Genomic DNA, 26,323 nt, shown 5'->3' with positions numbered 1-26,323 from the left:
ACAAACCTTTCCAAACTAGCATCAAATAGTATTATGTCTGACAAAGGGTCTTTGACCTAAACTGGTAGTTATGATAGGTTCCCACCATCCAGGCCATGCTCTCTTCTCACTGTTGTAACAGGAAGAAGGATCAGGAGCCTGGGTACCACACCACCAGGTTCATGAACAGTTATTACCCTTCAACCATCAGGCTCCTGAACCAGTGTGGATGATTCACTCACCTCCACACTGAACTAATTCCACGAATATATGGACTCACTTTCAAGGACGCCATCACTCATAATCTCAATATTTATTTTTAATTTTGTATTTACACTTTTTTTCTTCTTTTACACATTGGCTGTTTGTCTGTCTTTGTTTATGTGTACTTTTTCATTGACTCTATTGTATTTCTTTGTTCTACTGTGAATGCCTGCAAGAAAATGAACGTCAGATTAGTACATGGTGACATATATGTACTTTGGTAATAAATTTACTTTGAACTTTGTTTCTCTTTCCATAGATGCTGCCTGATGTACTAAGTGAAGATTGGCTGTCTAATGATCTCGTGGCAAAGAATACATCAGCAGAACCTCGTAGCAGCAAACTGTGGGCACGCTATGTCAGTGCCAGTAGCATGGTGACACTTGCTGGCTGCCCAGTACAATCTCGCTTATTAGATTTGATGCACGATGACATGTTTCGCTGTATGTTTTGGTGTACATGTGACAAATAAAGCAAATTTTTTAAAATTCTTCATTGAAACAATTTATGTGTTTTCAATCTTCAGTATCTTCCTACTATAAGATGAGCCGTAGAAGATGTCCATTATCTGAAACTAAAAAGGCACTATGATATGACAGGAAGGGGTTATAAACCTTTTAGGTGCTGTGTCCCAGAAAAGACTTGAGACATAGGGGAGATGCAAGAAATTGACAGAATATAACAATTTCATTATCTCACATGCACTGTAGTGGCCTTCTGAAGTATAGCAACATCCCTTCTCTAGACCGCAGGACTGGCAGTTATGTTGCTGCTAGCATTAGTTGTGTTCCATCTTCCCCTACTGGAAATGGAAGTGCAGTCGGTGGGTTGGAGGGTATGAACTCTGTGGAGAGGTGGCAGCTAGTAAAGACAGTTGTATAATAAAGTGTAAAGCACAAAGCACTTCAACAAAGTAGCTAAACGCAGATGGATTTGTTGTAGATTCATTAGTCTTCACCAAATGTGCAAGATCAATTAACCTGCTTTTATCAGGAAGCGGGTACAGGAGCCTTAGTTCCCACACCACCAGGTTCCCCTTAACCATCAAGCTTTTGAACCAGAGGCAATAACTTCCCCCACCGCAACGCTGAACTGGTCCCACCATCTATGGTCTCACTTTCAAGTTAGCAACAATTTTTAAATTATATTTATTTAGAGATAAAGTGCAGAATAGCCACATCACACAGCAACCCCCGATTTAACCCTAACCTTGCCTAATAGCGGGACAATTTACAATGACCAACTAACCTACTAACTGGTATATCTTTGAACTGTGGGAAGAAACCAAGGCACCCAGAGACAACCCATGCATTCCATGAAGAAGATAAACAAACTCCTTACAGAGGACGTGGGGAATGAACTCCAAACACCGATGCCCTGAGCTGTAATAGTGTTGTGCTAACCACTAAGCTACTGGCATGCCCTTCAATTCATGTTCTCAACATTTATTACTCATTTGTTTATTATTATTGTTTAGTTCTTTTTCTCTTTTTGTATTTGCATTGTTTGTTGTCTTCTGCACATAAGTTGTTTATCCATCTTTGTTGTGTGCAACTATTCATTAAGTCTATTGTGCTTCTTTGTATTTACTGTGAATGCTTACAAAGAAAATGAATCTCAGGGTAGCATATGGTGACATATATACTTGGATAATAAATTCACCTTGAACTTTGATTCCATTGTGTAATTTCCAGTGTGTTCCAGTTGCTGTTCCTGTGCTAACTATTCTGTTATTTTAGAATATACTGTATAATCTGTGCTGACCAGGACAATTCTAACTAATCACATCTATCTGCACATGGTCTATATCTCTTCAGTGCCCCTCTTTTCACTTAGCTGTCTAAATGTCCCTTAAACTTTATCATTGTACCTGTGCCCATCATTTGCCCTGGCAGCACATTCCAGGCCCCTACAGCTCTCTTGGCTAAAAAAACAATTTGCCTCAAAAATATGCTTTAAAATTTCCTCATTCACCCTAAACCTATGCATTCTAGAAATTAGAACATTGTACAAGCACTTTGGCCCATGATGCTGTGCTGAGCTTTTAAACTACAGGTAGTCCCCGAGTTATGAATGTCCGACTTACGGATAACTCGTACTTACGAACCGAGGAAGGAGAATGCCATCCACCGTTTTAAGTCGGATCGCGACGCCGTCTGCCATTTTAAGTCGTTGCCGTTGACACTGTGTTGAGTGTTTAACTTTGTATTTCGCTTAAATTTTTCTTAGTAAGATTCACCCTGACCGCCCCCGCCCCCCCCCCCCCCCCCCGTTCCGGTCGGCTGGTGGCGCAGTGAGATCTTGATGTCGATCCAGTGACTCCCGTACCATCCATGCCGGGTTGATGTCGAGCTCGCAACTTGAACTCGTAAAAAAAAAAACACTGTCACCTCCAGTTTAAATTCCCACGCGGAATATTGTGGATGATCAAATACCCAAACCTAGCACAGCCCCCACTTGATCCATTTAGCCTGTCTCAGTGCGGTGGTCCTTAGGACCCAGCGGACCTCGGGAACCGGCGCAGCTCGGGACCTGCCGCCCGCAGTGTTTCTGTTCCATTGACGGGAAGCAATCACGATTGAAAATAAAGTGGAAATAATAAAGCTTTTGGAAAGAGGTGAAATGCCATCGGTCATTGGAAAAGCGTCAGGCTACAGTTGGTCAACGATCGGAACAATTTGAAAGGATAACGGATAAAGTGAGAACAATGGAGCATGTGAAAGGCACTGTCCCGATGAAAGCTGCAATTATTATTAAGCAATGCAGTGGTTTAATTATTGGAATACATATGTTTCTTAAGTGTTTTATATGCATAGAAAGGTAAAATATATACTATATATTAAGACAAACGTTTGACTAACTGACGCTAAATAATACCAGATGTACTTGTTCCGACTTACATACAAATCCGACTTGAAGACAGACTCAGGAACGGAACTCGTACGTAACCCGGGGACTGCCTGTACTCAAGGTCAATCTAACCCTTTCTCTTGCATAACCCTCCATTTTTCTATAATCTACGTCCTAAATGTCTTAAATGCTCCTAATGTAATTGCCTCTTCCACCACCCCTGACAGGGCATTCTGCACACCTACCACTCAATGTCTAAAATACATCCCACCTATACTTTCCTCCAACCAACTTAAAATTATGCCCCCCCTCTTATTAGCCATTTCCACTCGGGGAAAAATCTCTGGCTATCAACTACCTCTATACCTCTTCGAGTATTTGATATTTCCATCCTGAGAAGACTGTGACAATTTACCCTATCTATGCCTTTCACAATTTTATACACACCTGTCAGGTCACTCTATCAGTTTATGACATTCTAGACAAAAATACTTTTGTCCAACCTAATATTCCAATGCAGGTAAAGCCCTCTTCACCACTGAACACATCTACATTCTCGTAAACCTCTTCCACTTCCTCACCAGTATTCATATCCTTCCTGTAATGCAGCAACCAGAATTGCACACAATACTCTAAATATGACCAAGCCAAAGTATTTTAGTTGCAGTATGATTTCCTGAATACTATATTCAGCATCATAACAGATAAAGACAAGTATACTGTAAGCCTTCTTTACCATTCTATCTAGTTCTTTTGCGACTTTCAGCAAGCTACGGAGTTGCCCCGAAGTCCATCTGTATATCAATGATTCAAAAGATCCTGCCTTTTCCTATATGCTTTCCTCCAAATGATTTTGTCCAAATCATTTACAAAAAATATCACAGAAACAACTGAAGTTCAGGCACTGATCCTTGCAGAACGTCACTGGCCACAGAATAAGACCAGTCCACGACAACCCACTTCTCTGGCTCATTCAATTTTGAATCTAACCTCTCCATGATCCCATTCATCTTAATCTTTTAGATCAGTGTACCACAAGGGGCTTGACAAATACCTTGCTGAAGTCTATGTAGATAACATCCACTGGACTACCCCTCATCAATCATCTTCGTCATCGCCTCAAAAAATTCAATCAAGTTTGTAAAGCATGAACTTCATGCTGGTTATCATTAATATTTTTCTAGATATAAGTAGATCCTATCCCCTAGGACAATTATAGGCCAGTGAGCAGCAGTCCCCCACTAAAATAAAATCAACAACACATTTCATTCTTTGAGCATGTAAGTTATTTCTTTCTAGTTACCATAGATTTGAAAGTTGATCTTCTGAGGTGCACACAAGAAAAATTAACAGGAACTAGCTTGAAAACCTTCAAGGGTTTGAAATACACCATACTCTGAAAACTTTTACAGTGAAGATCTCATAACACATCAAACTCTTTCCTCCGTAGTTGGAAATTGTAGAGTCTTGGTAGATCTTGATGTCACTCCATTTTCCACATCCTTCCTACCATAGCAGGAAGTTTGGAATTGTTACACCAAGATTAAGATTCCTGTACAGGTTACATATGACTGGATTTTATGCAAATTCTCCCATACATGACAAATGTCATGAAATTTGTTTAAATTACGGGTAGTGTTACGGTGATTATTCAAATCAATGAAATTACAGCATTACAATATGAGTAGCTAATAATTCTGACCAACTGAGAAATCAAACAATGGACGCTTCTCAGGAACAGAACCCATACATAACTCAGGGACTGCCGAAATCTGAACATACACAACAGCATTTTGAAAGGGTAATAACTTTCACTTAAGATATTCAATACAGACATCAAAAAAATATATTGCAAAAGATCTACTAGAGGACTGAGTGTCAGGCAGTATATGTGGAGAGAAATAGACAGCTAACATCTCAGGTGAAAACTCATCAACTGGATTGATCTACTTTGGGTGGCAGATAGATGTAGCTAGTAGATCCACTGCCTCACAGGCACCTAAGACCTAAATTCAATCTGATCTTGTTTGTTGGCCATATAAAATTTACATGTTCTCCCTGTGACCACACAAGTTTCCTCCCACATCCCAAAAACATGCAGGCTGGTTGGCTAATTAGCCACTGCAAATTGTCCCTCATTTGTGAGTGGTAGAAACTAGTTTGAGGTGTGCTGGGTGGGAGTAGAGAGTAGCTAAGAATGTGTGGAGAACTGTAAAGGGGTAAATAGGTGGTTAATAGTTGCCACAGACTCACTGAGCCAAAGAACCCACTTCCATGCTCACTATGGCTTTCACAGACATAGATACAATCGATTGGCCAAGATAAACCGTGGCTTCTATTTGCATTCTTTCAATAAAAGGTTGACTGCTTTCAGGCAGACAAACTAAAAAGCAAATGAAACATAAAGTGGCAAACAACAACACACACAAAATGCTGGTGGAACACAGCAGGCCAGGCAGCATCTATAGGGAGAAGCACTGTCGACGTTTCGGGCCAAGACCCTTCATCAGGACTAACCGAAAGGAAAGATAGTAAGATAGTAAGAGATAATAAGGTGGCAAATGAAGTTTGATGTTTTTTGTGAGAAAACCATTTTGCTGAAGCAATTTAAAACAAGAGCACATAATATGCTAGAACAAACTCAAGGTTTACAATACACATCATGGATTTATTTTTTGAATGTACATGAAAGATATTTCAAGCTATTTCCCCTCCATGAGCTTCCACTTTAAAGAACACATGCTGTTTTCATCCACATTATCTGTCACTGCTATCTCTTACTGCCTCATGTACATATCCACTTAATCAAGTATGTTCTGCATGAAGGAGTCACTAAACTATATTCACAATGTTTATTGAGATGTCACTGCTTCAGACTTGCTGCATGCAAAGGTCTTTTCTCTCACCAGTGGGAATTATAAAATGGATCTCAGAAATAGTAATGAAAGGACTTAAGTGTTGCATGTTTGATAGGTGACTGAAATGGCATCAGACACCCTTCTACATCATCTTGAAAGAGCACTTTTCAAAATGATTAACAGGTTGCATGTGGTACAAATGTAGCAATACTGCTGTGTTGTCAGCATGTAATTGGAAACAGATAGGATGTATCACAACTATAAGCTGGAACTTTCTCTGACACTGAGCTGAAGCCCAGAGCAGCAACACTCTTAAACCACGAAAGAAAATTTTAACCATCTCCAAGGCAAGTCTACATTAAAAGACACTCAAAGGGAAGAAACAAATCCAGCATCATATTAGAGAACATTAACACCAAAATTTTTCATGTTTCCAAATGCAAATACAGCCTAATGGTGCAAGTTATCAATTCCCTTAGAATTAATATAAACTCCTCTTCTCAAAAAAGGTAATTAGTAATAGAAGCTAACAATGGAAGAGGAGACAGTTAATTTTAATTAGGTGTCCTTGGGTTAAAGTCATACAGTATGGATACAGGCCTTTGGCCCAACTTACCCATGCCAGCCAAAGTGGCTTATTAAACTAATACCAATTGCCTGAATTTGGCTCATATCTTTCTCAGTCTTTTTTAATCAATGTACCAGTGCAAACAACTTTTAAATGTTGGTCATAGAGACTGAAAACATAGAAACTAGCCCGATAGTGCAATGCATCCATGCCAATTATGTTGTCCAGCAAGCTAGTCCCATATTCCTCCAAATTGCTCCCATCCATGCATTTACCCAGTTGGCTTTTAAGTATTGCTAACATGCCTACCTCAACCACTATTTCTGGCAGTTCATTCCAAACACACACCACATTTTGCATGAACAAACTGTCCCTGATGTCCCTTTTAAAACTCTTGCCTTTTTTTTTAAGCACCCCATCCCTGGGGGGGAACAGTGCGCTTTCACTCTGTGCAGGAATTTCATGATCTGATTAACTTGTCTTAAGAATGAGTATTTATTTCTGATTGGCACTGTATAACATTCTTGATGAATTTCCAGCTTGCTACACTGATCCATCTTAAACAAAGCAAAATTCCATGGCATAACTTTACAAAATCGTTGCATGATAACAAGGAAGTCTCATTCAGTACAGAGCAAGCATTGGGTATTAAACAGGTTGGCAACAAGGCAAGAATATCATTGCTGGGATTTTTTTGGCATTTGAGTGTGTACCACCCATACCAACTTTCGTATAATGCCTTTAGCAAAGTATTATCTAGATAAGTTACTTCACAGCAGCTTCATCAAATGGATATTAACAATTAGCCAAAGGAAGGGATAAATAGAGAGATGATCCAGAGCATGGTCAAACAGGGAGGATTGAAAGGAGCCAAAATTCATGCAATGTTACCCTGCCTTCCAAGCTAATATTCAAAAGTTGATCTGTGACATAGAACAAACCTTTGTCCTTCAGTACATGACACAGAGCCTCAATGAACTTAACAGACTGCATCAGTCCACCATATGGCTCAAGCTTTTAAGAGTACAACAGACATCTGTCCTACAATATTTATTAATCTGCTCTCTCATTACCTTTTTCACTATCAGTATGACAGAGGTGAGACAGACAAATACCATGTTTGCCAAATTTTCTTTTAAACTATATCTTGGATTTTATACGACAGCTGTGACACGTAAAAGAAAACATACTGTGTGGCTTCCACGCAGCTGATGTGAGCCAACAAAAGGAAGACTGTCTCTCCCAAGTTAATGCTGGACTCCAATAAGAACCTCGTTTCCTTAAACCGCTGATCTAATCACTGAAGTCTGCTCAATAGCACCATCTGTTCAAGGTAATGAATAAAGTGAGAGAGTATCTCCAGATTCTAATAACATTTTAAACTGCACTGAAACCCTGAAGTCTCAATTGTACCCTTAATCAATCTCACAGACTGTGTAACTTAATACATCAACATTACACTACTTACCAAAATGATGTCCAATTTCGAAGAACTTCTGATGTTTCCAGCAATAACATTTGAATACCATTGAAAAATAAAAGCTAAGTAAACTCCAACTTGTCCATCTTGAATTACTACTAGATACTCTAAAACAACTTGGTACAAAGAAAATGTGTATTTAAATCTCAATGTCTTTTTATTGCACGTGACAATAACCTAAGAGATATTACTGGCAATAAAGGGTACTAAAGACAATATTAACAGCATAGAAAGACACCGCTACCCAAAAGAGCAGGTGTACCAACACACTGCATACATGGAAAGATATTACTAAACTCGTAGTGATTAAAAATACAAAATAAAAAGTACACTGTATATTCATATCTTCAGAATATAAGAAAATTATAAGACATATTGAGGACTTGAATGTGAAACTCCCAAACTCTTCCCTCCCTTGGGTCCTACTGCAAAAACCTGTTAAACCTGCAGGCCATTCAGCCACTTGAGTCTATTGATTCATTCAAACAAATAATCTGCTTCTTTAAGTACATATTTCTGCATTGGTTCTGTTACCCTTAGCAGCATTGCTCAATTTTTTTTATTGCTAATTGCCTTTTAATCAAATATGGAAATATTTACCTGTTGGCAAATACTTTAGCTGACATTGAACAAAAAAAATTGGATTACAGTATAAAGTTTTTGATTAACTTTCAATGCATTTGCATTTTACACATGCTGACTAAAAATACCAAATTTTAAGAAAACTGTTAAAAATTGCCATGTATTATATCAACGTCAACTTTTCTGAAGCAACCCGGAAATAACGCAAATTCTTTAGCATTTGTCAAACGTTCTCTGCAAATGTTTAAAAATCTTGTGATCCCAATCCTATTATGAATTAGTAACCCTTGATAATTGACCCCCTAATTACCCCAATAATTTGATAATTAATTTGGGCCAGATCCCTATGGCAAATCTGGAACTTTGCGCCTTGTGTCAGTGGTGGTTCAATTGATAGCATACACTCACCTATGAATCAGATTGCTCCAATATCAAAAGACTAGAGATTCCAATCCTGAAACCTGAGCAGAAAAATCATGGCTCATCCTATAATATGGCTGCAAGTCACTGATTGCTCTCACTGAACCAAGGCCCATCTAAAGGTGCACCCTCCTTGATGATTATAAACTGGATATATTTCACATTCACATACAAACAACCCGTCCCACTTAAGCACAGATTTTTCCCCCTCCATGCATTAACCTTTTCCTAATAAGTGTAACGAACTAAGAATGAGAATGACGAACTGAATGTAATTAGAATTAACAAGATTATAGTGCTGGTGAAGTTAGTGAAACGGAGGTTTTGTTTCCTCAAGCTTGAATTGGGCCTCGCTGTAACCACGCAAGAAGCCTTGGGCAGAAAGATCAAAATGGATGAGGAATGGTGAATTAAAGTGGTTGTCTATCGGAAGCAAAGTTAAAGAGCGAAATTTCTCTGCATAACAATCATGCAAGATGTGTTATGGCTTCTCTAGTGTAGAGGAGACCACAATGCACTAGATTGGAAGAGGTACATGTGAATCACTACTCCATCTGGAAATAAAATTTGAGTTCCTGGGTGGTGGGAAGGGAAGTGGTGACAGGACAGGTGTTGCACTTAATATAGTTACACAGGAATGAGCCATAAGAGTAGTAGACAGACCATGGAATTGCTCCCTTTCAAAAGCAAAAGGAGATGGGAGGGGAATGTTTGCCTGATGGTGGAGTCTTATAGAATTCATAGAATTATTCCACACGGAAACAGGCCCTTAGTGTTGGCTGGTCTGCTAAATGTTTCCAGTATTTTCATAGGACTGTCAGGATTATATAATAGAAAGCCAAAGTTTTCCAATAGCATCCTTCTGTAATTATTTTGAGATTCTCTCATCCTGTAATAGTAATTACCAATTTTTCTCCCATCTTTTATTCATACACTTCCTTTGAGTTAACAAATATTCTTCTATTTTTGTTATTTGAAATGTAAAGAATTTCCATTTTATTTCCTACGCTTCATGATCATTACACAGTAATGCTGTCATTAGTCCTAACTCTTACTTCTGCTATGACTCCAAAAGTCCAAAGAATTTTTATCAGTTGTCTCTTTGTACCACATTCTTTGCTTCCAAAAGACTTCAGAATAAAATAACTCTGGAGGACTCGCTTTGCTCAAACCCAAATAAGCATTATCCTTTTCCTTATCAATTCTCTCCTGCTATCAAAAAAAAACCATTTTCCACATGAAAGACTCCTTGCTCTCCTAAAACTATTCCCACTGAGCTCTGCCTGACTCTCTTTTGGTAAGAGTGTCAACGATTCCTTCCCCTGCAGTAACACATAATCAAATTTCTTCAACACATCATTCCCTTTTTCTGAGCCTCACATTTGAAATGCTCCAATAATGTGTCTCCTCTTCACTGAACAAAAACACCACCTGTGATAATTAACATTTTCTATGTGACTCTGGCTGTCAGAACCTCTCTCCTTATCCCACTTAACTTGTGTGCAACATTGTTTGTGTATTAAACACAGAAACCACTTCTGAAGTCTTTTCCACTGTCTACCTGAGTGGGCCAGCTCTTGCCTGGCTTCATTCTTATCCATGATATCAAAGCCTGAAAGCATCTCTTCCCACGCCAGCACAATTATCTCAGGAGGTCCTCATAGCAATATTGTTAATCCCTTTCTATTTTAATATACACGCACGCTACACTTTTCAGAAATCTCCTCTGCACAGATTTCACATGTGTGCCGATCATATCAAGTCCCAGGTAATCACCTTTCTCATCACATCTATTGTCTAGAATTTGTCATGCTGCTTATCTACCATATATTGAACAGATATTTACTCTAATTAAATGCTAGCAAAGGTTTCAGCCCCCTGCTAAAGCTGTTCCACTGAATTATTTCCTTCTTAATCACTGACAGAGGATAGTCCAGACACCGCAAGAAAACATTTGTGAGCCCTTTGCAATTACCTGGTCTTCTGCATTAATTACTCATAAAATGTGGTCTGATCTTCATCTAAGTCACAATAATAGACAAGCACAATCTGCCTAAACTAATAACACAAACAATTGTACTTTTCATGTCTTTATTGAACTCATTGTTTAATCATTCACAGTCCAGGCTGGAAAAAGTATGTGAACCCTTATATTTAATAAAAATAAACCTCCTTTGGCAGCAAACATTAACATTTCCACTAAACATTTCCTGTAGCTGCTGATCAGACTTGGAGGAATTTTAGACCACTCCTCAATATTTCTGGGATACCTTGCATGAACTGCCACAGCATCTCAATTGGGTTAAGGTCTGTACTCTGACTTGGCCAGTCCAAAGCACGAAATTTCTTCTTTTTAAGCCATTCTGCTGTTGATTTACTCTTTTGTTTCAGATCATTATCTTGTTGCATTATCCAACTCCTATTAAGCTTCAGGTGACAGACCACTAACTTGACATTTTCCAGAGGTTCACATACCTTTTTGAACTTGGATTGTGGTGGTATTGACGAGAAAAAGTACAACTGTTTGTGTGTTATTAGTTTAGTTAATTTGTGTTTGTCTGTTATTGTGACTTAGATTTAAAAAAAGATCAGACCACATTTTATGAGTAATTAATGTAGAAAACCTGGTAACTGCAAAGAGTTCACAAACTTTTTTTGCAACTGTAAGTGAACCTGAGCTAAGGTTCTGAACACCTCAATAACCTTCACCACATCTTTGGAGTATCATGAGATTGCCCCTTCTTTAACTGCTCAAAAGCTTAAACTTTGTTTTGTTGTTTTATCAGTGCTCAATTTACTCCGACTGATGTCACCTTAAACACAGTCCAAAATTATGATGACCTTTTCATAACCTATGCTGAGTTTCAACTTCTAACATGCTCATGCATCACCTTTCTACTATTTTTATCTATAGGGCTCATTGTCAATTTTTGTGCCTTAATGATGCCATAAAATACACTGACACCTTTTACATAAAAGAATATTAGATAAATGCAAACAATTGGTCATTGCAATGAAGTAGGTGCATGTTGACCTCTGACTTCTGCTCCAGCTATCTGCAGCTTAGCACGTACATATTTGGAAAAAATGCCATCTATACACCATGCAACAGACTCCCCCCCTTACTTACTGGAGAATTCAATCAGATGTTAGCCTGCACCCTGATGCTACATTCTAATTTTTGTTTGCGAGGGATTGTTCTGCATGTTTACGTTCCAAATGAAATCACAAGTCTTCTCACTTCCACCATCACAATAGTTTAACAATAGAACTTCATGGATAAAAATCTAAACAACTTCGCAATCATAACATAGTTTTTCAGTCCCAATGGTTTTCTTAAGTATTTAGGGAATAATTAGAGGTGAACTAAAAGAGTAAATTTAGAAACAAGAATATTTAAATTTTCCATGCAAGGGCACATGCAAATCTCAAACTACATTAATAGTACAATTTTGCATTTGATATATTAAAAATTCATGATGCACATGAAATTAAAGGTTTAGAGCTTAGTATAATTAACATAAAATGAGTCAAATCCTCATTCTGTCACATAAAATAATTGAAGCACATTCATTAAAAACACAAAATGCTGGCAGAACTCAGCAGGCCAGACAGCATCTATGGGAGGAGGTAGTGACAACGTTTCGGGCCGAAACCCTTCATCATGAGTTGTACATTCATTGTTCACTTAAATTTTAATTATGACTATCTTTCAAAAGAGTATTATTACTTCAAAAATAAAAATAGTTACTTAACAGCTAAAGTTACATAACAGCCACAGGCATGAATTTTGACCCTTCCATGCTCCAATAAAAAAATAAATTTGTTCAATAAAGATGTCAGAAATACATCAGGGTGGTGCAGTAGCGTAGTGATTAGCACAAGCCTAACCCTAATTCCCGTGCTGCTTGTAAGGAGTTTGTACGTTCCCCCTGTGACCATGTGGGTTTCCTCAGGGTGCTCTGGTTTCCTCCCACAGTCCAAAGATGTTGCAGTTGGTAAGTTAATTGGTCATTGTAAATTGTCCCGTGATTAGGCTAGGATTAAATTGGGGGATTGCTGAGCAGCATGACTCAAGAGGTCAAAAGGGCCTATTCCGTGCTGTATATCAATTTTAAAAACATATTTAAAACATTCATTGCACAAATTTAGCCTTTTCCATAAGGCATTCAACATTAATTGCTGTTTTCTTACTACATACTGAACGATAGAAAAATAACTTGTATATTTCACTCCATCTGGAGGAAAAATATTATTGAAGAATTCACCACTGACACTACAGCTTTTGTCAGAAATTCAGATAGTGATGAGAAGGTGTACAGGATGGGACAAATAGGTTTGTTGAGTGGCATCACAACAACAACCTTGCACTCAACATCAAGAAGGTGATGAATTGTGGACTTCAGAAAGGGAAAGATGGGAGAGAACATAGCAGTCTTCATTTCAGGTTCAGTGGTGGGAAGGGTGAGCAGCATTAAGTTCCTGAGTACCAACATTTCAGGAGATCTATCTTGGGCCAAGGTCTTTGATACAATCACAAAGGAGACATACCAGTGTCTATACTTCATTCAGAGTTTCAGCAGATTTCATATGTCACCAAAGACTCTAACAAATTTCTACAGATGTATGATGGACAGCTGATTGATTGTGTCACAGCCCGATGTGGAGGCTCCACTATGCAGATTTGAAAGAGGCTGCAGGGGGCTATAGACTCAGCTGTTCCATCACGAGCATAACCCTCCCCATAATCAAGGGCATCTTCAAGAGGTGGTACCTCGAGAACGTGACATCCATTATTAAGAACCCTTAGCATTTGGCACATGCCTTCTTCTCATTACAACTATCAGGGAGAAAGCACAGGAGCCTGAAGATACACACTCAGCATTTTAAGAACAACTTCTTCCGTCTGCCATCAGATCTTTGAATGGTCCGTGAACATTACCTCACTATTCCTCATTTGCATTACTTATGTACTTATTGCAACTTGCAGTAATTTGTATGCCTTGCACTATATTGTTGCCACAAAATGACAATAAACCTGATTCTCATATGAGAGACTGCAGATGCTGGAATGGTGACACTGGCTGCTCCAGCACATCCTTGGGCTGTGTTGGTCATTGACGCAAACAACACAGTTCACTGTATGTTTCAATTCCACTTCCACTTCGTGATCCTCTCTCCACACCCGTTGCTCACACTCTCCATCTCTGCTTGATTCTCCTTACCCAACCTTACTCCCCACTGCCGACACTAGCAAGTCACAACTTCTAATGCCTTAAAAACCAAAGACTGTGAATGCAAGGCCTTTATCCAAGTTCAGTGCTGTAAACTATATTGTACCAGGTGATCACATAGCATTTGCTCTTAGTGCATTCAATAACTTCATTTTCAGTGCATGTACTTATTTTTCTGGACAGAGTATATTTGCACAGAGCTTTTGATTAACTCCAGAATGTTGAACGGCAGACTACAAGAAAGGAAGCTGGACATCAAACCACGATCTACAAGGGCAGATGGGTTAGTTAAGATTTTTTTTTGATGAATAGAGTGAAATGCTAATGATCAGCTTTGGAAAAGTAAACCAGCATCTACTGTAGTTAATGACATCACGGAGGGATGCAGTATTATTAGCAATTACATGAGGCCCTCAGAAGAGCTTTTGAAAATTACTTAAGTGGAAGAGAAACCTGAAAGCCAATTTGCACTGAACAATCAAAACCACAATCAAAGTACTTATCTTAGTGACCAAAAATGTAAAAATTGACGCAACTCAGCATAAACTCCCAAACTTTTCTTTAAACGCACAGGATCCTTTAGCTCGGTGCAAAAAGGCATGCAAACTCTTGGTAGAGCATATTAGTTGAAAAATAACATCTTTGTTATTAGACCATTCCCAGAGTACCACAGTGAACTGTCAAACTGACAGATTTATAATTGCAGTACAAGTTAATTGGGTTCCAATGTACATTGATTGAAAAGCACAAAAGTCCACAGGTAAACCAGAATAAGGATGCCTTAGACAATAGTCAGTAGGATCTCGATTACCTCCTTTAGAAATAAGGCTAATGAACAATGCCTTAAGAAGTCTGAAAGTAAAGAGATATAAATTAAGGTTTTCTAGCAAATGAGCTGACACAGCTGTTATGATATTAGAGGTAGAAACTGACACTCTTTATTTTGGAGAGATACCAAATTTGAATATCAATTCAAGTATGACAAAGGTTACAAAATGTCTAATTCAGAATGGCAAACAATGGAAAATAAATTACAGTTGCAATGATTTCTTACCTTGGAAAGATTGCTGTCATCTGTGCGGAGGCAAATCCTCTTCTGCAGCCACCTTCTGTGATATTTCCATTTTTATAGCTCAATTCTGCTGAGCTAGAGGAAGAGAGAACAATAATAAAAACAAGTAAGATTACTAATACAGAAGCACTAGACAGACACAAAAGTTACAGAAGGGGTCAATTCAGACCTCATATTAACAAATGCTGCAAAAAAAAAGTAGTCTAATTTACCTCACTCTTATATTCATTTCATTCCTAAATGGTTGCTATGGATATGAATTCTAACATTACTGCTGGCTTGATATTTTCTGCATTTCAATAAAAAAAATCTGCAAATCTTTTCATGGTTTTGGGACTGAAAAGTATGTATTTCTTTACTAGCCAACCAATCCACAAAAATTGTTCTCCCTATTTACTTTTTCAGTGTTTTTTTTATAATTTTAAATAGCTCTCTCAGACTTCCTCAACAAAATGAGCCTCAGTTTCTCTAGCCTCTCCACATAATGTGCCTGACATTTCTGTTATCATTTTAATAAATAACTTCTCTCTCCTCATTATGGCATCTACCTTCTTCCTGAAATAAAGTCCCAAAATTAGATGCAGTAACAACTTGCACTTGCATGATGCCTTTAATAAAATATCTCAAGGCACATTCAAGGAACAAAATTTGTGACACAAGGATAGATCTTCCTCAACTCTGTTAAAGAGTGACTGAAAAGCAGAGGAAGGAGGGAAATGCATAAAGCTTGGGGCGAGAGCACCAAATGAATGGTGTAGTGAAGGAAGCTGAGAATGCTTTCATTGTTAAAAATACCACCATTTCCCAAAGTGTACTGGGCCATATTTTCAAAGTTGATCTCTATCTGCCACCTATTTCTTCATCCTGTTGACCATCTCCAGCAGGCTTTCTTAGTTTCCCAAGATCTAAATATTGCTATCATTCTGCAAACAAGTTCTGCAATACCAATTCGTGTTTTTGAGAGGACTGGTAGACCTAATAGTGCAGTAGTCTTTTCATTTACTAAACTGATTCAGTAAAAAGCAATGCCTTGTTCCCCTCGTCCCTTTCATGCTAGTTATTAAATACTGTCCAAAAGCAATTTAATATCTTCCCTTTTGGACTGGCTATGAATTATTCATGAATAATTCACAGACCATAATAGCACTGAGTGAATTCAGCATGTTATTGGAGCATGTATTCCTTGCAGTTGAACAACTGGCAACTCTTTGTCAAAGTTGCCAAAACCTTGCTTTTGCCTGCAAACTTGTACCCTGCACTAATAAGTCATGATCTTTGCCATACGTTTCCTCTAAACAACATACATCATAATTCTCAAAAGTTAAAATAATTGATCAGGGTGATACTCCTGAATTTAAGTACAAAGGCTTTTAACAAGCCATCAAAAATATCTTATAATCTTCTATAACATGAGAATGCAATAGAACATATCCTGTATGACTTTAAACTCCTTAGAGTGCAGCCACATAAACTGTTTGTTACTAAGAGTACATGCCGATATTTCTAAACTGCACCAGTGATTTAGGCTAAAACTACACTAAAACTAAAGTATATTGTGCTCGTGGTTAAGACAAAACCTTACTATTAATTCAACTGAAGTTCATAAATTGTCAAACTTAGTTGCCCAGTTCTTGGGATTATAAAGCTACGCTACAGGGAATTAATTCCATGAGCCAGATCTCCCTTAAATAATGGTCAATAATTTCATGGGGAGCTGCCATGTTTAAACCGAGGCAGCTGCACATCTGGACCAGGTCTAGGGACAGTTCTAAAACAGAGTGAAATAAAAAGAATGCTGGAAACCGTCAGCAAATCAAACAGCAGAGAAACAGTATTTCAGGTCAAAAAACACGTTTCATCTTGTGATTTTCACAATCTGCAGGGTTTTGCTTTCTGGATTGTATGGAGCTGAAGAATGGGTTGCACCTTGCACCCAACTCCTTGGCTTTACGCCAGCCATGCTGACTGAATGAGCAACAACTCCATTTATTTGAAGAGGCTCAAGTTGCATTTTGCCTTTATTATATTACTTGATATTTATGCCTTTTAATGTTTCATTCACTTCAAATTATTGTTCTTTTTTCAACTGGTTAAATGTTTCTTTAATTATTTAAATCCATTTAGCCTGCTTTCTAACTGTGTGACTCTATGACAAAAACATTGACCTCCTTGGGCTCAAATTCACCTACAATAAAGGCCAAAATACAGAATATGTAGATGCCAATTAAATTTCAGTGATTTATGTATAACACCGCCCAAAGACTTCTGGATATAAATACGTTTTAGTTGTTCACCATTTCACAAACATTCCACCTGCTTTAACTGAAGTGGGCCACCTCTTGCACATTACATTCCACTTCCCCATCCACTTTATGTCCATCTCCTCCAAAGCATCTCTGCATCTTCTTAATAATGAAGCCTGCCACCCAGCAAACTATATTTGTTTTCTCATCCAAAATATCGATGCAGGTTGTGAACAGCGCAGACTGCAGCACCATTCCCTGCCCAGTAGTTAAGAGCTTCCCAAACTGGAAATCATATAATCATATAACAATCACAGCACGGAAACAGGCCATCTCGGCCCTCCTAGTCCGTGCCGAACTCTTAATCTCACCTAGTCCCACCTACCCACACTCAGCCCATAACCCTCCACTCCTTTCCTGTCCATATACCTATCCAATTTTACCTTAAATGACACAACTGAACTGGCCTCTACTACTTCTACAGGAAGCTCATTCAACACAGCTATCACTCTCTGAGTAAAGAAATACTCCCTCGTGTTTCCCTTAAACTTTTGCCCCCTAACTCTCAAATCATGTCCTCTCGTTTGAATCTCCCCTACTCTCAATGGAAACTGCCTATTCACGTCAACTCTATCCATCCCTCTCAAAATTTTAAATACCTCGATCAAATCCCCCCTCAACCTTCTACGCTCCAATGAATAGAGACCTAAATGCTGGAGGAACTCAGCAGGCAAGGTAGCATCTATGGAAAAGAGTACAGTTGACACTTTGGGCCAAGGCCCTTCATCAGGACTGGGAAAAAAAAGATGAGGAGTCAGTGTGAGAAGGTGGGGGGAGGGCAGGAAGAAACACAAGGTGATAGATGGAAGCAGGATGGCGGGAGGGGCGAAGTAAAGAGCTAGGAAGCTGGTTGGTGGAAGATGTACAGGGATGGAGAAGTGGGAATCTGATAGGAGAGAATAGAAGACCATAGAAGAAAGAAAAGGGGGCAGAGCACCAGAGGGAGGTGGTGGGCAGGCAAGGAGATAAGATGAGAGAGGGAAAAGGAAATGGGAAATGGTGGGGTAGGGGGTGCCATTATCGGAAGTTTGAAAAATCAACCTTCATGCCATCAGGTTGGAGGCTACCCAGACAGAATACAAGGCATTGCACCTCCATCCTGACTTGGGTCTCATCATGACAGTAGAGGAGGCCATGGACTGACATGTTGGAAAGGGAATGGGAAGTGGAATTAAAATGGGTGGCCACTGGGAGAACCCGCTTTTACTGGCGGACAGAGTGTAGGAGCTCAGCAAAGCGGTCTCCCAATCTACGTTGACTCTCACTCATATACAGGAGGCCACACCGGGAGCACCAAATACAGTCGATGACCCCAACAGACTCACAGGTGAAGTGTCGCCTCACCTGTAAGGACTACTTAGGACCCTGAATAGTAGTCAGGGAGGAGTTGTAGCAGTTGTTCTGCTTGCAAGGATAAGTGTCAGAAGAGAGATCAGTAGGGAAGGACAAAGGGAGCCGCATAGGCAGCGGTCCCTGCAGAAAGCAGAAAGTGGCGGGGAGGAAAAGATGTACTTGGTGGTAGGATCCAATTGGAGATGGCAGAAGTTACAGAGAATTATATGCTGGACGCAGAGGTTGGTAGGATAGTAGGTGAGGACAAGAGGAACCCTATCCTTGGTGGGGTGGCAGAAGGATGGAGTGAAGGCATACATGTGTGAAATGGAAGAGATACAGTTGAGGGCAGCATTGATGGTGGAGGAAGGGAAGCCGCTTTTTTTTAAGAAGGAGGACATCTCCTTTGATCTAGAATAAAAAGCCTCATTCTGAGAGCAGAGACAGAGGGATTGCAAAAAAGGGATGGCGTTTTTACAAGTAATGGGGTGGGAAGAGATGTAGTCCAGGTAGCTGTGAGAGTCAGAGAGTATATAATGGACATCAGTTGATAAGCTGTCTCCAGAGATAGAGATAGAGAGACTGAGAAAGGGGAGGGAGGTGTCAAAAATGGGCTAGGTAAATTTGAGGGCAAAATAGAAGTTGGAGGCAAAGTTGTTGAAATCGACAAGCTCCGCATGGGTGCAGGAGAGCGCCCTCTTCTTTGTGGTGGCGTGTTGGGGAGGAAGCATTAAGAAGAGGGACGCCTCACGTCTTAATAAGGAAGGCGGGCTCTGTAGTGGGCAAAGTACTGGAGAGTTTAACATCGGTAGCTGAGCGAAGGGCGCTGAGTAGGCTACGGTCAATTATGGATAACTCTGAACATCCTCTACATAGCACCATCCAGAGACAGAGAAGCAGTTTCAGTGACAGGTTACTATCGATGCAATGCTCCTCAGACAGGATGAAGAGGTCAATACTCCCCAATGCCATTAGGCTTTACAAGGACTTAAGAACTTTTTAAAAGCTATTATTAATGCTTTTTGAGACGGTGATTTAGATGCATATCATATTTTTTTACTGAGTTAAGTATTGTATGTAATTAGTTTTGCTACAACAAGTGTATGGGACATTGGAAAAAAAGTTGAATTTCCCCATGGGGATGAATAAAGTATCTATCTATCTATCTATCTATTGCAGTCATCGATGTAGCGTAGGAAAAGTTGGGGAGTGATACTAGTGTAGGCTTGGAAAATAAAACTGTTTCACATAGCCTTGAGTCCTTGCCTACCACCCCACCAGCCTCAGTGTCCAGCACATAATTCTCTATAACTTCAACCATCTCCAATAGCTTCCCACCACCAAGCACACCTTTCTCCAGCCCCACCACCCCACTTCCTGCTTTCCATGTCCATTCGTCCCTTCCCACTGACCTCTCTCCTGGCACTTAACCTTGCAAGCAGAACAAGTGCTACATCTGCCCCTACACCTCCTCCCTCACTGCCACCCAGGGCCCCAAACAGTCCTTCCAGGTGAGGTGACATTTCACCTGTGAGTCTGTTGGGGTCATCTACTGTATCTGGTGATTCTGGTGTGGCCTCCTGTATAATGATGAGACCCAACGTAGATTGGGAGACCACTTCACCGAGCACCCATGCTCCGTCGACCAGAAAAAGTGGCATCTCCCAGTGGCTACCCATTTTAATTCCACTTCCCATTCCCAATCCGACATGTCAGTCCATGGGCTCCTCTACTGTCGTGATGAAGCCACACTCAGGTTGGAGGTACAACACCTTATATTCCATCTGGATAGCTTCCAACCTGATGGCATGGACATCAATTTCTCGAACTTCTGGTAATGACACACCACCCCTCCCACCCTGCTCACTATTACCATTCCCATTCCCTTTTCCCTCTCTCACCTTATCTCCTTGCCTGCCCATCACCCCCCTCTGGTGCTCCTCCCCTTTTCTTTTTTCCATGGCCTTCTGTCCTCTCCTATCAGATTCCCCCTTCTCCAGCCCTGTACCTTTTTCACCAATCAACTTCCCTGCTCTTTACTTCACCCCTCCCTCTCTCCCAGTTTCCTCTATCACCTTGTGTTTCTTCCTCCCCTCCCCCCACCCTGTCACTGACTCCTCATCTTTTTTTCTCCAGTCCTGTTGAAGGGTCTCAGCCCGAAATGTCGACTATACTCTTTTCCGTAGATGCCGCCTGGCCTGCTGAGTTCCTCCAGCAATTTGTGTGTGTTGCTTGGATTTCCAGTATCTGCAGATTTTCTCTTGCTTGAAAGTGTCTAGTATCTGATCCCATCCAGTTTATTCCTACTCTGTCTTCTACCTGTTAATCAACCCTGAATACACGCCACTATATTACTCCTCACATGTCCTCTAATTTTGTTTAATAATTTCATGGCCCCTTATCAACACACTTCTGAAACTCCAAATAAACTAAATTCCCTTGTTCACCCTTATCTGTCCTACTATACACAAAGGAAAAAAACTCTTGGAACAAATTAGTCAAACGTATTTTTTTCTCTCAAAAAGCTACATTGCCTCTGCCTAATCCTATTATTATTTTTAAGTGTTCTGGTATTACTTTTTAAATAACCAAATCCATAGCTCCCACTGCTGATGTCAAGATATCTGGTCTATAGTTCCCTACTTCCTTCTTTCTACAATATGTTCTGCAGGAACAACCTAGAACTTATGCTGGAAGATGACAATTCATGCATCTACTGTACCCGGAATTTATCGGCTTTAAGTTCCATTAATCCCTCCAAGACTATTCTTATTACAAATACTAATTTTCCTTTTCACGTATCACTTATATTGCTTGCAATATTATTCTTGCATTCTACTTTTTTATTGTCGATTTCGTGCTCCACTTTGCTAAAATATTAAAGTTTTTCCTGTCATTAGGTGTACTGCTCTCTTTAGTAACATTGTACGCATTTCCCTTTGATCAAATATATTTAACTACTCTTTGCCATGGCTGGACCACCTTTCCTGTTAGGTTTTGCATGTTAAAGGGATAGATTTATTGCAAATAATCCATTAATTTTTAAAATGATAACTATTGCTTACTTACCATCATACCTTTTAACATAGTTTTCCCATTCTTCAACGCCTAACTTGTGCTTCACAGGTTCCTTGCTTGCTCTTAATTTTACATTAAAGACCTCAGTTTTAGATGGAACAAAACCAATCTCCAATCTTCATAAAAATTCTATTATACTCATTTATTCCTAAATTTTGACCAATAATCAGCAAAAATTGTCATTCAAACAAGGGTGAATTAGCAACTGGAAGGTAGAGGCAACTCCAGGTTCCCCATCATCAATGATTCCAACAAAAGAATGAGAGGCTAAAGAGCTTATAATCCTCGCCAGCAGGAAACTCAGAACAGCAAGATCCAACCTGGTCTATCTCTTGGGTACTCAGCAAAGGCCACAGATCATAAAATCAGAGTAAAAAAATCAGTAGAATTAGCTATGCTTCTAGCCAAGATGTTTCAGTAAAACTACAAAGAGACAACTACCAAATTAGGTGGAAAATGGTTAAGATGTATTCTGAATATATATTCAAGTCCATTCTAGTCAATTACTAACCTATCAGCCAGTTTTCAATTATCAGAAACACACAATGACGGGAGAACTCAGCAACTCAGGCAACACTATTGGAAGGGAATAAACAGTTGATGTTTCCGGACAAGATGCTTCTTCAGTAATGCGTTTAAGACTCCCACCATGTGAAATGTTAGGCATTGAACAGATTTCAATAACTTTATCTAGACGTTTGATGACTTGCCCATTAATAAAATTCTGCTCCATTTCACCATGAATTTTTATTGAACCAGCCACTAAAGTACTTTAACTACACAGCAGGAGGTCAGAAGCCAGGCATAAGACAGAAAACAACTTAATTAACATTTCTCCAAAGACTCTTCTCTCCTCACAGGACATGTCCAATGTAGGATGAATTACGTTCTACTTGCCTCAGTGAACACAGCTTCAATAGTACTCCAGATTAGTACCATCCAGAACAAAGCAGATTGCTTGAAAAACAATCACGTACATCACTTTAACTGTTCACCCCCTCCAACAAGGGCACACTCACAGTCACAAGATATACTATTTACAAGAGGCAATGTAACAGTTCATCAGGATCTCCTAAATTAGTGAACTCTACCTCTTCAAAGAACAAGAGCAGTAATGTCTTTACCCCACCAAATCACATCATCCTGACTTGAAAATATTGCTGTTATATCATCATCACTGGGTCAAAACCATTGAACTCCCTCTCAAACGTGCAAACTATGGCCATTCTAAATTTACATCCTCAACAATGATCTCCACACTGAGCGAATCTGTTTCCTACATTGTTAGGAAATATAGTTATTCTCTAGCTTTGGCATACTGGGAGCTCACAACGTGTCCGTTGAGTTTCTGCACTTACCGTGTGTAGTTCAATGTGGGGAGGCAGGGAGTATAATGTCTGTCTTTCTGGGTAGCGGCAAAGGTACAGCCATCTCCTCTGTTGTCCACTACTGATTTTTCCAGTTCCCTATGAGTTACCCACAAATTACATTTTCAGAACTTACTAACAATAATGACATACTGTATAAGCACTGCTAAATCAAATTATCTATACTAAAACAGTTTGAATATTGTAATCACTGGTGTATACCTGTCGATACATGCAGCTTTCTGCAGATACCAGTCTGTTATGCTGTATACATAATGGAAAAAATATAGCTCTGCAGCCTGCTCTGACATTTTAAGGCCATGTTTAATTCTCCATATATTATTCTCCAATCTCCATAACCCTACATTCCCAAAATTCTATTGATCCCAGTCTTAAACTGAATGACTGAACATCCACAGCCCTCTGAGTAGTGAGTTGGGACTTAAATGACTAAATTACTATCCTGAAATTAGGCTACCCAACTTATAGTTTCAACAGTCTAAGGAAAAAGCCCCTTAGCATTTATTACCATTTTCTTCAGACGTGCCATGAATTATATAAAAAGTCCAATGGGTAATGCAAATTAGTTGTGCAGCTGATAAAAGTCATGTGCATAATCAGGTGGCTGACCTATCTTCAACTGTGTCTAAATAAAATGAACTAAATATCTGTTGAAGTAGCATCACCTATTATTTATACAGCAGCTTTATGTAGAAAAGTGGCTCAAAGTGATTATTAGCCACATAATCATTAAATAACACTTGAGACAAAGGAACACATTTAGAAAGAGTGGCAAAAGCTTGTCTATTTAGCAAGGTTACAGAAGAAGCCAAGCAATGTGAACAGCCATGAGAATTAAGGAGGAAATTCGATGGAATTCTACCACATTAGACCTACAGGTTGAAGATTTACTTGCCAACATTTAACAGAATGAGCATCTCAAACTGCTCCATTGCCTACTGTGACTGGTGTCTACACACAGAAACTCCATCCAATGAATTAAAGTTTATCACTATCTTGTTAAAGGATGCTCATGATTTGGCTGCCTTCAAAGGCTCCAAAGATCTATGTTCTTTATTCTATCACTTCCCTTAAACATCACAAAAATAGTTGTATTAAGCATATTTGTATAAAGACTTCAGCATCCATCTAAATCAGGATGCAAAACTGCTGAGATTTATACAAATAAAAAGATACAGTGAATTTAGGCACTTCCAATTTATGAATAGCAATATTTGCATAGAGTTCTTAAACAGCTGTAATCCATTTATTCCAGTAAATGAAAACCACACCCTCCTAAATAATATAAGATTTTAAATTCTCTTATGGTTGCTAAAAATCTGTTATTGGTTATCTAAATTTTCTAGGGAGCTCAAATGGTTCAACTGTCTCAGTAAGGTAAAGTGCTAGCAAAAGCAATCACATACTATAGCTGAAGACTATGCCAAGAGTCAGTCCTATCAAAATTCCATTCACCTTCATAAAGCACGAACATAAATGTTCATCATTGAAACTATTCATTTAAGTCACTTTACTGAAAGAGACAGATAATGTTAATAAAATATTACAATACAGAAGTCAAAAATGTTTAAGCAATAACAGTAACATTGAAATAAGGATGTCGCTTCCTGGTGCTTGCTCTGCCATGGCTGCTCTGTGACCTAACTCCATGAACTTGCCTTCATTCCTCAACCCTTGCTGAATGTTCAACAAACTTCTATCTGTCAAGCATAATTTAGAAATTAACATCTCACATCAATTCTCATCTGAAGAAGTGTTTCAGACTTCCATAATGTAAAAATGTTTTTCTTTTCTTCGATTCTTAAAAGGCTGGCTGTATGATTGGGCCATCCACCACACAGAAATCGTTTCTTCTATTTCTCTCAATTTCTTTTAATATCATGATCACTGAATAAGCAAAATAATCAGTATGGAGTACAATAGAAGATATATCTGCACTTCCTTCTCTATTTGTTCAGTAACTTCTCACCATTATATGAAGGTATACAAAATTATGAGGGGTATAATGGGGTAAATCCAAGCAGGCTTTTTCCGCTGAGGTAGGATGAGACTAGAATTAGTGGTCATGGTTTAAGAATGATAGTGAAATATTTACGAGGAACATGAGGGGGATTTTCAGAGATCATTTCAAAGGAACTGTCCTGGGTCCAGTGCATAAGTGCCATTACAAAGAAGGCTCGACAGTGCCTCTACTTTCTTAGAAGTTTGCAAACTTAACTTCATTACCCCCAACACTGAACTGCTTCCAAACCAATGAACACACTTGCACAGACTATACAAATCAAGTTCTCGATATTTATTATTTATTTCATTCTCTCTCTCTCTCTCTCTCTCTCCCTCTCCCCCACCCTTTCTGTATTTGCATAATTTGTTGGGCTTTTGGACATTTGCTGTTCGTCCACAGTTTTTCATTGATTCTGTGCTGTTTCTTGGTACTAGCCCTGAAAGCCTGAAAGAAAATGAATCTTACGGTGACAAAAATGCACTTTGGTTATAAATTTATTTTGAGCTTTTTCATAGAGGGTGGTGAGAGTGTAGAAAGAGCTGCCAGTGAAAGTGGTGGATGCAGGTTTGATTTGAACATTTAAGAGAAATTTGGGTAAGTACATGGATGCGAGGGGTATGGAGGGCAACAGTCCAGGTGCAGTTGGATGGGTCTAGGTAGATTAATGGTTCGGCATGGACAAGATGGGCTAAAGGGCCTGTTTCTGCCTTGTAGTTTTCAATGACTTCAATGAATGAAAGCAATTACTCAAACCAAGAAGAACTTGGGTATGTAGGACAACAAAATCTGGAGTGGGCAGCTGGAGCACATCAGGCAGTACAAATTTGACATTTTAACAGCTGTGACTGTACTCAAGGAGGAACATTTCCAGATTAATCAGAAAGAGCACTGACACAAAATAAGCAGGCAA

The 26,323-nt window shown here is 39.2% G+C and overlaps 1 protein-coding gene across 13 annotated transcripts in view; it reads right to left on the bottom strand.

Moving 5' to 3' along the window:
- The window catches only part of LOC140736843 (CMP-N-acetylneuraminate-beta-1,4-galactoside alpha-2,3-sialyltransferase-like), a 542,908-nt gene that overhangs the window by 261,686 nt on the left and 254,899 nt on the right, over nt 1-26,323 (bottom strand). For 7 of the 13 annotated variants that reach the window (XM_073062832.1, XM_073062823.1, XM_073062825.1 and 4 more), the window contains 2 exons: nt 23,379-23,486; nt 15,290-15,382 (listed from right to left, as the gene is read on the bottom strand). In XM_073062832.1, coding sequence (XP_072918933.1) covers nt 15,290-15,382; nt 23,379-23,486 — 201 coding nt within the window. The remainder of the gene's footprint in view (nt 1-15,289; nt 15,383-23,378; nt 23,487-26,323) is intronic. The other 6 variants (XM_073062835.1, XM_073062828.1, XM_073062829.1 and 3 more) reach the window with 1 other exon arrangement.

This window comes from Hemitrygon akajei, chromosome 12 (assembly GCF_048418815.1).
Source record: "Hemitrygon akajei chromosome 12, sHemAka1.3, whole genome shotgun sequence".
Classification (NCBI taxonomy): Eukaryota; Metazoa; Chordata; class Chondrichthyes; order Myliobatiformes; family Dasyatidae; genus Hemitrygon; species Hemitrygon akajei.
The sequence above is the reverse complement of the archived record's forward strand: the minus strand, read 5'-3'. Positions and strand labels throughout refer to the sequence as shown.